The sequence below is a fragment of the Microplitis mediator genome, chromosome 5 (genome assembly GCF_029852145.1).
Source record: "Microplitis mediator isolate UGA2020A chromosome 5, iyMicMedi2.1, whole genome shotgun sequence".
NCBI classification, from domain to species: Eukaryota; Metazoa; Arthropoda; class Insecta; order Hymenoptera; family Braconidae; genus Microplitis; species Microplitis mediator.
Genome location: NC_079973.1, coordinates 26,173,261 through 26,187,669, shown reverse-complemented (window position 1 = coordinate 26,187,669; position 14,409 = coordinate 26,173,261). Strand labels below are relative to the sequence as shown.

The window sequence follows — 14,409 nt, the reverse complement described above, 5'->3', positions numbered from 1 at the left end:
AATAGCTGGGAAATTAATGAAACTAAAATCAATAGTAAGGTAATAATGATTTATTATTTAAATTGTAAATAATAAATGGTGATAAGTCTGATTACTCGACAGGATACTAAATTTAAAAATGAGTGGGAATATAGCAGACGTCAGACAAATTTAAAATTATAAATAAATAGAGTAAATAATTAATAAAATAAAATTTTTTTTTAAATTATTTATAATTTTAAATTTGTCTGATGTCTGTTACATTGACGCTCATAATTTAAAATGGAAATTTAATGACGGGGTTTATTATTTATATGAAATAACGTCAGACGAGTGTATTATCTGTCACATTTTTTAATATTATTGGAACAGGCCGTGTGTACATTATTATTTTTCATACGATATATTTATTTATTTATTTATTATGCATTTATTTAATATTTTATTATCTGAAAATTTATATTTTACTCGCATGTATTTAACGCCAGTTGACGTAATACTAAAAAATAATTTAAAATACTTTAAAAATACTCTTTGCAAACGACAATATTAATTATTATTATTACATATATATGAGATACCATTTGGTAATCTCTTTTTATGTCTTATATATATATTTATTTATTTTTTTCGCCAGTTAGTGGATTACTACTCACTATATACGATACTTATATTCATTCCATATGTCTAGATAATCACAATAAATAATTAATTAATTAATATATATATTAATTAATTAATATCAACATTAATATTATCGATACATGTATATTAATCATATCAATAACATATTTATTAATGATATTGATGAGTCGTGATAACAAATTATAAAAGATAATTTACCAGAGCTGGTCAATTTATTATTTGTTCTGCAAATAAAATATATTTGTATGTATCCTTATTATATTAATAATAATAATTAAAAGTAAATATACATTGCATTGATGGATGACTATAACGATCGCCATATTTATTCAAATTTGTCAGCTTATTTAATAAATTATTTAAAAGTTAAACAATTAAGAATTTTAAATAAAACGTTATCTTGATTATTATTCCCGGGCTCGCTGAATATATTAATAAAATCATTCGCTCGACTTTTTGTTTATTTAAATATATGTATACATATATAAATTTTTTTTATTTCTTTTTAATTCTTTCAGTCTCCTCTGTTATCATTTACTTGCCCGCAGACAAAAAATGCTCAGACATTTACGCTTGATGGGTTATTTTTATTTTTATTGTTATTATTATTATTATAGTTTTGTTTTATTCGTTGGAATTAAAAGTAGATTCATACTTTAAGTCGACGTTTAATTTTAACCGGGTTGTTTATATATACATTTAAATATACACGTATCATGGTGAGTAATAAACGCTTTAATTTATTCACCATATTTTAAAGATAACGATTTAACATTTTTCGTAATGTTTTGTCATTAATTATTTAATTCAAGTCACAAGTTGATAAAAATAGTTAATGTTTATTATGCTGACAAGTGACTTTTTATTTTTTTTTTATGTTAATATGACATTATATAATAATAATAATAATCATAATAATAATAATAATATTAATAAAATTAATAAGTAATGAATAATGAAAGCGAGAAAAAATATATTGGTCCGTTTATATTTAAATTTCTAATAATATCGTAACGCCAGACGCCAATTATGCGTATTCAATAATTATCTGCTAATAGCACTTTTAGTTATACATATTTTTCCTCCAATATTTTTTTTTTTTGCCATATTGACAACATCATATCTATTTAAACACCAAAGTTATTAATCGCAGCGTAAGAAAAGTGTAAACACAATCAGTTTAATTGAATTTAAATTTTAAAAAAAATTTGTATCAATAGTCAACAAGTTCTTAAAGACAATTAAAATTTCCTGATCATCTTAATAAAGTAGCATAGATTGTCAAGTATTTTATGTAATAATAATAACAATAATAATAATAATAATAAAAGATATTTAAATGTTAAATTGGTATGAATTGAAATATAAAAAAGATCACATGACGTAAATATATATGTATATATTATTTATATGATAAAAGCAAATGACTATGCTGAGAAATGATAATTTAAAAAAGTTGGTATCGTCAGTATAATTTTGTTCATTCGAGCTGATGAATGCGCTCGACACCACAGGTGAAAATCCGCAAAATTCTGCTGAACACTAGGGATCTCCATTTGTCACGTCGTTCTCAAATGCCGTGACTACTGATATCGGTATCATTCCTCGGATTTGCCTGGTTGATAACATCTTCCGACTGACTAATGCTCAACGTCGACTCGCCTCTGTCCATCGGCAGTTGCTTGAAGTTGTTGTTATTGTTGTTGTTGATGGTGTTGTTATTGTGTTTGTTGCTGTCTACGTGAGCGAATTCAATCGGTAGGTAAATCGTTCTACAGTGATCGATATCGGCACGACAAAGGGGACACCTTTCACAGCGACGTGCACATTCAACACAAGCAACAGCGTGTCCGCATGGAAACAATGCCGTGTCCAAGCTACGATCCATGCAAATTCGACAGAGCATCGCGTCCAATAGTCGTGCAAGGCATTCTCGGGACTCCTGAAATGTTTACGACATTGTTTGGTTATTAATTTAATACATATATACTTCTGTAGAACAATCGATCAATAATAATAATAATAATGGTAATATAATAGACCGACGGGAATGAATTTATGAGGAGAAGAAGAAGAAGAAGTGGGAGGAGGAGATGCCAGATAAGAACAAAAGACTATACCTTGCACTTTGAATTTTCACAATCTCCACAGTCATGCTTATCTAGAAGTTGACTTTCGTCTGGCAACCCAATATTCACAGCCTCGCAGTAAAGTGCTCTCCGAGCATTATCATACACCTCCCGGCAAGTTCTACGGATATCGAAGACATATTTTTTACCCAGGGTCGAGTCCTCGTTGAAAATAGAAATAATAGTTCCCTGGAATAACAAATGATATCGCGTTTATATAAATATATTGCCTTGAATGTATGCAGAGTTTTGTTATTTATTAAGATTTTCTCCATTTAATGGAGTATTGTTGTATAAGCTGAGTATGTAAGTGGATGAATAATGATTGTATTACCTTGAGATCACGTATAAACTGAGCAGTGACGGCGCTCCTGACGGTTTCACAGCTGTAAAAGGCATGTTTTTCCGTAATAGCCCGGTACAATCCACTCGCTGATTGACTAGAGTCTAATTTAAAGTCCAATGACGTTTCTTCACCGTCAAGAGACAGGTAGATCAGGTGGAACATCCGTCTCTGGGATGTCGCACTCTGTATGGCCGTGTAGGGTATACTGAAATAATCACGCAATCATTCATTTTAAAAATCTGCGCCTACTTGTTGGCAAATAAATTACTCTAATTACCAACGTACTTTTGTTTCTCGTCGTTCTCTCCGCGGTAGACGGTGATTCCGTGGGGTCCAACGCCGATCATCGACACCGCATTTGAACCAAATTTACTGTGAAACATTTCCTGGCCGAACGTATCCAAATTCGATACTTCCTTCAGCAACCAGTACTCGGCCGTTGAAGCTTTCATTCCCTGGAAAGTGCCCGTAAGTTAAAGCGATAAAAAAAACTAATGAATAAATAAACTTTTTATGGGAGATTGTATTATGCATCCGAGTTGTGAGTTGAGATGGAAAAAAAAATAAATAAATAAATAAAAAATTTGGACAAGAGAGCGAACTCACTTTTATTTCTTTGTGCTGTTGAATTATTCGATGGAGAAAATCGTGGGGTTTAGGTTCGCAAGGACCGCCGGGCTGAATTTGACAGCACTGGGAATAAAGCCCATGCGGTGGAGACAATGGATCGTAATCCCCAGCTTCAGCTTGCGCCAACAATGCCACTAGTCTTGCAACTGATGCCCAGTCTGTAACTTTAAGTCTGCCCTCCAGCAGTTCCAGACGCGAGTGCAAGTAGAATTGATGTCTGAAACAATTCGCATTGTATATTAATTTAATTTTGCTGTTAACAGTTATTGTTATTATTATTATTATAATTATAATATATACACATTTACTATTCTACATGTATATTGTATTAATAATTCACCTGGTTGCTTCTTGTAATAATAAGTGAGGCGGTACCCAGAATTTAACTCTCAACGCAAACCGCAGAGGTGCAACTCCGCCTGTTTGTCTCTCAATGGGATTACGTAGATTTAACCAAAGCTCTTCGCCCTTAGCATTCTGATATTTAAGTCCAAAGTAATCACATTCTTTACTTATTCCAAGACAGTTGCAAGCCTGGAAAAGAAGGAACAAAATTAAAATCCATGATAAAAAAAATCCAATTTATTCAAACCAACCGATGAATAAAAAAATTGTAAAGTTTCAAAACGCGCAATATATTTATTTTAGTCTGGCCTATTAATAAAAATTCCAAAACATTTCGATTGGATTATTATACAGTCACCACAAAAAAGTAACTTAATCTGATATTCAAATGACTTTATTCGCTACATATTTGTTGTTTGTTTAATAAATTGTTTGAAATATAGTTTTTAAAGTTTATTTAAATATGACGACCCCGGGTTGATAACCCAGTTTTCCATTTACTTTTTTTCCGATTAAAAAAAGTTCCGTACAATTTAATTTAAAAAATAAAAAACCAATTTACGTATAAATAAAAAACTAAAAAAAAATAAACAACAAGTTATAATTGTTTTTTGCAATTTGTTGAGAAAACATTGCCGAGATTATCTTCTCAGTTTTTTTTTTACTCTTTCGTTGACGTGATATAAAAATAAACCTGTATAAATTAGTATTTTATCTTCTGGACGTGGTGTGGATCACGTACTCGCGGCGACTCGCGATCGCGAATAACCGGTCGCTACCCCACGTACGTGCTTCGTTTTAAACCGGATGAAAAAGACGTAAACAAGCCCAAGAAATATTAACGATCGGCTCTCCCGCCGTTACTTATCTAATATCAAGTCCTTAATCCCTTGTATTTCTACTAAATTAATAAAAACTTCATATTTTAACAATTATATTATCACCGACCTAAAGTTTCTCCCCGATTTATTTATTGCCAAAGTTTTTTATGATTAAATTCAAATAATAATTTATTTTGATTAATTTAAATCTATATTTATAACTGAATATATTAATATGAAATTCACTTTTACTATACATTTTATTGTCGATAAATTTTTGGTAACATATTTTGTAAAATTTGAATTTTCCCGCCATTTTCATAAATCTTGTCATTTGCTAATAGCGAATCAAAATTTATTTCATATATTTGTTATAAAAAATCTATACTAGTAAATCATAAGACGTTTTGTCAGACGACTCACAAGTCGAATTTTTCCAAAATGACTTAGAAAATTTATTTTCAAAGTGAAATCTGATTTCTTGTATTTATTTAACTTGGCCATAAAATTCCACAGTTACTCAGCAAAACGACCGGGGATATTGTTAGTAATTGTCGGTGTAATTAAATAAAAGTACATTGAGTTTTTTATCTGTCAAACACCTGACCGTCTCAATAAGTTACTCAGACTAGTAATTTACGCAAGGCCACTGTCTACGTGTCGTGCTAATAAATGACATGTCTTCATTGTCATGATCAACCTCCTCCGCTTATTGTTTTTTATTTTATCTTTGTCATTCTCACATCACACATCCATCATATAAATATATGTATACATCTACAATACAAGTTCAATTTAACAAGTTATCTAAATGCCATCAGAGGAATCCATCTGATGCGGCAGGAAATAAACTCGAAATATGCCATAACTTTAGCAGATTGAGTTCGAATCACGCAATTATTAAATTAACATTTTACATTCTTGGCAAAGTTATTTTAATGATTTACCGCATATTGTTTTCCAATAGAAACAAGATAAATATATACAGAAAAAAAAGATTTCTGGATGATACTGAAGTTAGCAGTCGTTTAATAATTTTTGGATTTTTTTTTTAGACGATGTACCATAAAAAAAAAATATTTGAAGAAATTGCACCTGTAGTTTTTTAAATTTTCTACATGTGCATATTTTTATTTTATTTTTTTGCAATTGATTTGTTGAAAAACAAAAATTTTTAAATGTCTGATAACTTCAGGATCATATTTCTGGACGCAATAAATATTTTCCATCTTGAATTAAAAACTAAAATTTTCATGAGGCCTTGAAAAAATTTCTTAGCCCAAGAAATCCTTTTTTTTCAGTGCATATATACAGTAAAACATTTGTTAAAATTGTCAAAATTTGTGTTTACGCAGACTATTTGTGTTGACTTTCAACTCTAAATTTGTGTCAAAATTTCAACACAAAGTAACACTTAATAATCATTATTAATTTCTATTTCTGTACTAGGTAACATATTTAGAGTTTTGAATTGTAGATCGATTTAAAATTTAAAGAAACACATGAAATGTGTTGATTTATCAAGATCTTGAAGTTAGCGGACAATTAACAATTTTTGGATTTTTTTTTTAACAAACAAATTTCGAAAAAAAAAACTAAAAGTATGCACATGTAGAAAATTAAAAAAACTACAGGTGCAATTTTTTCAAATATTTTTTTTTTATAATTTACTGTTTAAAAAAAAATAAAAAAAAAATTAGACGTCCGCTAACTTCAGAATCATGATTTATCGCAAAATAATCAACACAAAAAATTTATCACAGACCGTTTTTAACCACAGAATATTTTTTACTGTGTATATACATATATAGCACAAACTATTCGAGTTTAAAGAGCAATAGAAATAACATGAGTGATTTATAGTCAGTGTAAAGTACACAATGAAAATAAATTCAAACTTTTGTTTATAAAAAAAAACTTAGTGCTCCGGTTTATATAAACAGAGTACATATTTTCCTTTAGATCTCGAGAGCACATTGAGGTCATTGTTTCAATAAAACAATTAGAAACAGACCATAAAAATCAATATTTATATACAGGTAGACATATATAGATATATATATATATATATATAAATGTGTAGCCGGATGCTGGTCAGCATGAGTGTAAAGAGTATTTAGTATTGAACAGTAAATTAAAACAAATTGATATATTTATTGCATATTAAAAAAAAATATGAGCTTAAAGTATCGCAGTGTGTGGTTTAAAAAAAAATACAATGGAGCGAATGGAAAAATCGTAGCTAACAATTGTCGAGTGTAAAAAAGGAGGACTTTGAGTCCGGAGCGTATTACCGGTACGGTGCGGGGTTGACATATAATGCCCGATGTATCCTGTCCCGTCGTATGTAGTGGCTATTACTGGGTCTTTTGTTCGCGGATAAATGCCCTCTATTGTCGGAGAGGTATACAGTGAGATTAAACAGCCGGATACCAACGACAGCAGTATTATATACACGGGGATGATGCCGGGGGCTGAATTGCCCATCAAATGAATAGTAGCTGGTTGCTGCTGGTGTACTTTGTCCACGTCAGTAGTCGTTGCGTTTAGCCGTTTTATGTTTAAATTTTTTAATTTTATCTTCATTTTAAAAAATGTCACTCTTCCCGAGACAGACACACCCACCCACACATGCACAGTTTGTTAATGTTTTTATTATGCAAATCACCGGCAATTAGTTTAATGTAAAAACGACGGTGCCTGCTGCTGTGTCCATTTATCATTTTAATAATAGCGTCATTCAAAAAATAAAAAAATAAAAAAGATTATTAACGGATGCATTTTGGAAAATAACATTTTTATGAAATCTAAATATACATGTTAATGTAATGTAAATTATAAAAGCAAATATGGGTGTATATATACTACATTGTAATGATAATAATGTTTGTTATTTAATAATGACATTTGTTTATTATTTAAAAAAAAATACAATAAAATTTGTTTTAAAAAATGTCAAGGTATAAATAATTATATTAATTTATCGTTGTGTTGTTGTAAATAAAAATTTATTCAGTAATAGGAGTTTGTCAACTGAAGATTCAGATAGTCCGTGTATGTAAAGTGAGATAAGAATAACAGAGAAAGATGAAAGAGACGGAGAGATATCGGGGACATCGTAAATATATAGAGTGAGACAGAGAACGAGTGCGGGCTCTCGAGTCCAAAGTCCGCGGACCTCGAGTCTGTTCATGTATATATACACATATATTTATATACTCGACATATATCTATATATGTACGCGTGTGCCTTTTATCCGTATGTGAACCGCGTGGGAGTTTATATAGACTCGCTTTCTTTCTTTATTTCTCCAGGTTATTTTTTTTCATCCATGTCCACAGTCGTCGTATTTTTTTATCATTTTTTTTCTCGCCGGAAATAGTCACTGGGCTTTAACTTATCGGTCCATCTAATCGTAGTTTAAAGGCGGGGTCCGAAAAAAATAAAAAAAATCTAGAAGTAAAATAAAGTTTTATATAAAAATATATTTTTTTAAACATTTAAAGTCACACTGGCGGATATAATAAATATAGAAGTTGGGTGTTGTGTTTATAGTATACGCAAGGATGAATTTGGGAACAAGTTTTTTTTTAGGTCGGCCAAGACCACACGTAACAATGACGACTACATACAAATATACTACAAGGCGATGAAGAAGCACGTGTGCGCGGTTGGACTTTGGAACGGGAAAGACCCAATCGACAACATTTTACTTATGCTCTTATATTCTACTCTGCTTATTTGCTTGCCTGCCTGACTTGTACTCATATCACTACCCGAGTATGCAAATTTTATTTTCGTAAGCTTTACACGCCGAGTCATCAACAAGTTCATTTAATTATATTTTTTTTATCCCAACCCATTTTTCTTTAATCAACACTCGATGGCAATCTAATTATAACTTCACTTACATGTACTGCACTACAAGAAATATTTTTAAAAAATTATTGAATTACGTGACGACCTTCGGTAACTCTGTTATTTCATTTATTGGAGTATAGCTGAACTCTAACGAGCTCTGGATATTTTCCGTTTCACAATTATTGTGAAAAGTAAGAAGAAACGATAAGAAAAATAATTGGAAAAAAAGTAAATACAATATACATTGCGGTAGAGTACGGCAAGATGTATTGATTAATGGTAGTTGGTATATCCGTATATAAAAAGGAGAAATGTATGTGAAGCTTTTTTTCCGAACACCTGGTGGGCTAAAGACAGCAGAAAAATTTTCAAAACGATATACATTAAAATTAATGTATGAAAAGCGACACAGGGATTTCGGTTTTTTATTATTTTACATTGGGAGAGCCTCGAAAATCATGTCGGATGATAACCAGAAGCTAGAATAAAAATAAAATATCCGATGGACACGCAGAGGAGATGACATCGACCCTCTGTGGATGGTCTAGGACTGTAAAAAATTTTTCTCACCTCCGGGCGGAAAGCATCAACTTTCGTCCCGCTGTGCAAAACGAAGTTGCCGCTTTCCGCCTCCGTCGAGGAGAAAAATAGTATACACTCCTCGGGAAGTAAATAAGAAAGCCTCAGATCACATGTTTGTTGACCTCGGCTTCGCCTCGGCCAACAATTACATGTGATCTGAGACATTTCTTACTTTACTTCCCTAGGTGTGTAATATACTATTTTCCTTCAGTATTTCATACTATTTTACACCACAAGAGCCTCGAAAATCATGTCGGATGATAATCAGAAGGTAAAATGAAAAAAAAAAAAATATCAAATGGACACACTGAGGAGATCTCCAGACACATGTTTCTGTAAATGTTCTAGGACTCAAAACATTTTCTTTCCTTTGGTATCTTATACTAAAAAGGAGATGAAATGTATGTGGATTATAATTTCCGAGCATTTGATCGGCTTAAGACAGCATGAAAATATGCTCAACTTACACAACAGACATTAAAATAAACATACATGGATGCGAAACATGAATTCTAGTTCTAGTATATATATTTAGTATACAATGTGTTTGTAACGAGGAAAATGGAGAGAATTTTCACGAAACATTCGCTATTCTGTAATGAATTATTGAAGTGGTATCAAAGGTCTTACACTCTGACGCCGAAGGTCGTTGCTTACTCTGGTTTGACGAGCCGATTAATTGTGACAATAGTTGTAACACTTTGATATATCTATATCTATATATACAAATAGTATATGTAAGCATAATGTGTATTTACATTTCAGTGGACTATTAAAAAATAAAACGTTGAGTTTAACGACCTCGTAAAACTTGTGCACGTGCACGATCGATGCAACACGAGTGATCTTTATCCTCATATGCGCTGCATGCATATATATATATACCTGGCACACTGGTAACTAGTGCATACTCTCAAGCTTTTATGTTATATTTCTCAGTGTATAATTGCACTGCACTGCGACTTAAACTCGGTATATAAACGTTAGACATTTTCATTAGCCTTCCTTTCCGGTTGTTTTACTCTCGAGAGAGAGAATTATATTCCGGCAAACTTTAAACTATTTATCGGCGAACTTTTAATCAAATAAAAAAAAAACTATTTAAATTTATCTATCGCTCGAAAAAAAATAAATAAGACATTTTAATTAACTTTTACTCATACGTACTAGTATGTAATTAATTACCATTTGATACTAACGTTAAAAAGTAAATAAAGAGTAATTAAGCTTTCGATAAAATTACCATTTGCGCACGTTGTGGTAAAAAATAATAAGACATTACTTTAATTTACTGCGAGCTGGGACTCACGTGCAAGGTCGCTAATAACCGGCAATTACTCTCTAATGACATTCGATGATGCGTGCTTATATATATATATATGTATACAAACTATATCATTATACAATATTACGCTTAACGACAGTAATAATAACTAACCAGCTGATATTCAAATTACCGCAACTAGGTTGACGTACGATTGGCAGCCTATATCTTCAGTGTTCTATATTATTAATTAAATAATCAGTACTCTGCACTCTGCTCTACTCTAATCGCATAGTATATCTATGTCTATATCGCCGCGGGTGTATGCCCGTGAAATAAGAAAGCGCCAATCAGAAACGAAAGTGACAAAGCATTTATAGCCCGTCAATCAAGTTATGAAATAGAGCCACGTCGTATAAATTTATGAGCACCATACATCACTACGGCTGATAACTGGTACAGCGTGTGGTCTAGAGCAAATGTTAGAGCTTAAAAAAACGAATTTTCAAAGTTCGTATCAGTGTCAAAGATAATTTACCCGATTTACTTTGGCAATTAGCGCGTTAATCGAATTCTTCGGATAAAATATATACGAACCGAGGGATAAAGTTTTACACTTAGCAATGAAAGGAGGTAAGAGCAAACTGCGATTTTTCTTTACGATTGACACTTGGACTAATTTGAAAAGTCCCTGCGGAAATGGGAATGTAGTGGGCGAGTGGGGATGCAGTTGTTATATATAAGGAATGCCAGAAGTTAAAGTTAACGGTAAAATGTTAAACTTTTAAAGTGTCCTTTGTATTATTCTTAAACTTTTATCACTCTTAGACCAATTATTGTAGTCTACAATAGTTATGGCCATTGAAATAAAAGAAAGTGAGTAAATGGATCGCGATAACGATTCGTGGGGACTGGGGAGAGTTTGCATGCAAGAGAGTGGACGAGGATGAAAAGTATCTTCCTGTTTAACAACGACCACGTGATAGAGACAGTATGTAAGGTAATTTTACAGTAGATAGGCGTGTTGACCTAGACGCACGAACAGACTTTAGTTGAGGATAGCGGGCGGTAACATCCCCAATTGCTTAACTTTCAGCACGAACTATCAACGATCTACTCGCTCTACTCGAGTGATGCTAATATTAATTTCAAGTAAAATAAGGAGACATATATGTTATGTAGACATAGAGAGGACCGTATTAATTATATATACATATGTAGCGTTGCAACCAAGCGTCGACGACCCATGCAAATAGATTGACCCTTGATTATTATACGACCTTTTCCTCAAACGCCCCACGTCGCATTTAATTCATACACATACTCATGGATTTTGTTCAACCTCTACCAAATAATTATTCTTATATATTTTATTTATAATCAGGTTATTTTTGAGCGTGAATCATTTTTCGCACTGACTAAGCCAAAAATTACATCCACCGAGTTCGCGAGTCCTAAATATTTAATGAGGAATTTCCATGTCAAGTATCCGAAATATCAACACAAAAAAAAATCCCGACTGAAATGAAATACTCTTGACTTAAGAAACTTTTTTTGAAAACTTCTGGGATAAAGCAGAGATCTCAGGCCAAGACGAATTCTCTTGGCTCAAAAAAAACTTGACTCGGTTCCCGAAAACGTTTGTTTGAAAAAATATTCTTGACTCAAGATAACTTTTGCTCTGGGGACAATTAAATGTTCTGATGAATTTAAATCAAACGGAAGCCGGGAATGGAAAACTCACATCGAGATTATCAACAACAGGAAATTTAAAAGGATTTCGTGTAAATCCCATTTAATGCCAAACATTATTTTATTATAAAATTCATGAGACATTAAAGAGAGAGTTTAAATAGTGTCTTTAGTCTTGGCTGTATCCTTATCTTAGCAGACGGCTTACAATGAGATTAACTTGAATTTAATACTGATAAATTATCGAACGAACACTCTTGCTGAATTTAATTTTAAATTAACCATCTTTCAAATAGATAAAACTCTGGGGACTAATTATCATATTAATTACCCATCTATATACATACATATGTACATACATATTTTGCTAGAAATATGATAAGTTATGTTTGATGTAACATTACATAAAGTTTATTGAAATGTGTTAATAAACAAATGGACGTTGACTAATCGGTAGTTTATGCGAATTTTATTTACGGTTACGTTATTTGTTTACGGTTTACTTTAATCAATAGTCTTTTTTTAACACGTTTGCCAAACATCGTACTTGACCCATATCGTCACAGGAATATCGACGAATTTAATCTACTCCGCTACTAAAAAAATAAAGTTATGATAAAAATAAAAATAACAATAATAAATATTTTAATTAGTTGGTGAGTGATAAAAAAAATTAGAGTCTCAGTTGGTTATTTACCTAGTGGAAAGCTTTGTTAAATTTCGAGTTATACAATACGTATGATGAACAAATATATTATTTACCTTCTCCAAACATTCGCGACCTATAGCCCGAGGATCCACCTGTACCTCCAGGATCACCGAGTTCGCCTGGCTCACGAGGCACCACATCCTTCTTCTTTATGAATTTGCAAATTTGTTTACAAAAAAAACCGACTGTGGTATAATTTAATTATTTAAATTATATTTTTATTTAAAAACACTCGCGATCCCGTCACTGGTCACGTATCCGATACTTTGAATTAATTACCGGGAAATTATAAATAATTTTAAAAAATAAAATAAAAATATCAGACTCGGTGATGATGATGATGATTAAATATCACGACACACCCGGACAATAACTTTTCCTCGGAGCTCTTAATCCTCCGGATTCGCGGGTTTTTCCAGCAACCGAACTAATAATATATATTTATCATAACAGTTACTCGTAACAGAGCCAGCAGTTGCACCAGGTTACAAAGACACGTTGAGCATCGCTGTCACTGATCTTTCCTCGTAGTCGGTTGCTACGTCCAGGATAAACGTGATGATGCTGATGCGCGTACTCAATTTATTATCCGTCAGTCTCTTTATCTCTTCAGCTTCTTCCATTTCTCGGTACGTCTTATCAACCACCGACGTACGACACACACACTAAACAATTATTATTATTTATATATTTATTATTGTTATTCTTATTTGTGATATTTATTTATTTAAATGTATAAACTATTTAAATTATAGTAAACCTGGATTTTTTATTGAATGGCGCTGGTAAGGTTGGTCCCGTAGTGCGGACCGCCGACGTCTGTGAACCCAACGCGAATTGTGTACGAGTACGAAGCGAGACACAAATGTACGAGTAGCGAAGAGCCAGTGCAGTGTTGAGTTAACCGATACGAGGGAAAGAGAGAGAGGGAGAGATTGTCGTGCAGAAGAGTAGAGGCGCGACGGAGCTAAACCAGAGCCAGCATTAGGGGAATCACGAACTCACCAGCTGATCACGACTCCCACCACCGCAAACTTTTTCTCTTTCATTTTATTATTTTCACCCCTTTGTGTTCTTCCATAGCCGTGTCCTATGGAGGCTTCACCGTACGTCCGTACCTTCGTCCTCGTCTTCTCTCTCAACTTCTCCCCACTCCTTGTTATTTCCCGAGGTTTGTTATACTCCAGCCAATCAGCAATCGCGTCTTTGCAAATACAAACTGTATATATGTATACACTTAAAATACCTTTTTTTTTATTGTTGTACGTCTTCGTCATCGGAAATTCGTCTGCGCATGCGCCAGCGCGCCGCGGAAACTTTCAAACAATAAAATTAACCAACAAAACTTAGTAGTTACGCAATAATCCATAAGTTAATTTATTACTTGACACCAAACTATTTAAAT

At 32.4% G+C, this 14,409-nt stretch overlaps 1 protein-coding gene across 1 annotated transcript; it reads right to left on the bottom strand.

Moving 5' to 3' along the window:
* Positions 1–317: 317 nt before the first annotated feature.
* LOC130667748 (E3 ubiquitin-protein ligase MYLIP) lies at positions 318–14,132 on the bottom strand. The gene is made up of 8 exons (XM_057469577.1): positions 13,765–14,132; positions 13,058–13,669; positions 4,070–4,263; positions 3,706–3,946; positions 3,385–3,554; positions 3,088–3,304; positions 2,745–2,942; positions 318–2,566 (listed from the first exon to the last, which is right to left on the bottom strand). The coding sequence occupies exons 2-8, from the start codon at positions 13,142–13,144 to the stop codon at positions 2,195–2,197; spliced, it is 1,479 nt and encodes a 492-aa protein (XP_057325560.1). The 5' UTR covers positions 13,145–13,669; positions 13,765–14,132; the 3' UTR covers positions 318–2,194.
* Between the last annotated feature and the right edge of the window lie 277 nt (positions 14,133–14,409).

Excerpts from the sequence above, each read along its gene's own strand:
- LOC130667748 (XM_057469577.1), bottom strand. The coding sequence starts at position 13,144 with ATGTGGTGCCTCGTGAGCCAGGCGAACTCGGTGATCCTGGAGGTACAG. Across the intron at positions 4,264-13,057 it reads GTCGCGAATGTTTGGAGAAG|GCTTGCAACTGTCTTGGAAT; the intron begins GTAAATAATATA and ends CTTCTTTTCCAG. Across the intron at positions 3,947-4,069 it reads TTATTACAAGAAGCAACCAG|ACATCAATTCTACTTGCACT; the intron begins GTGAATTATTAA and ends GAATTGTTTCAG.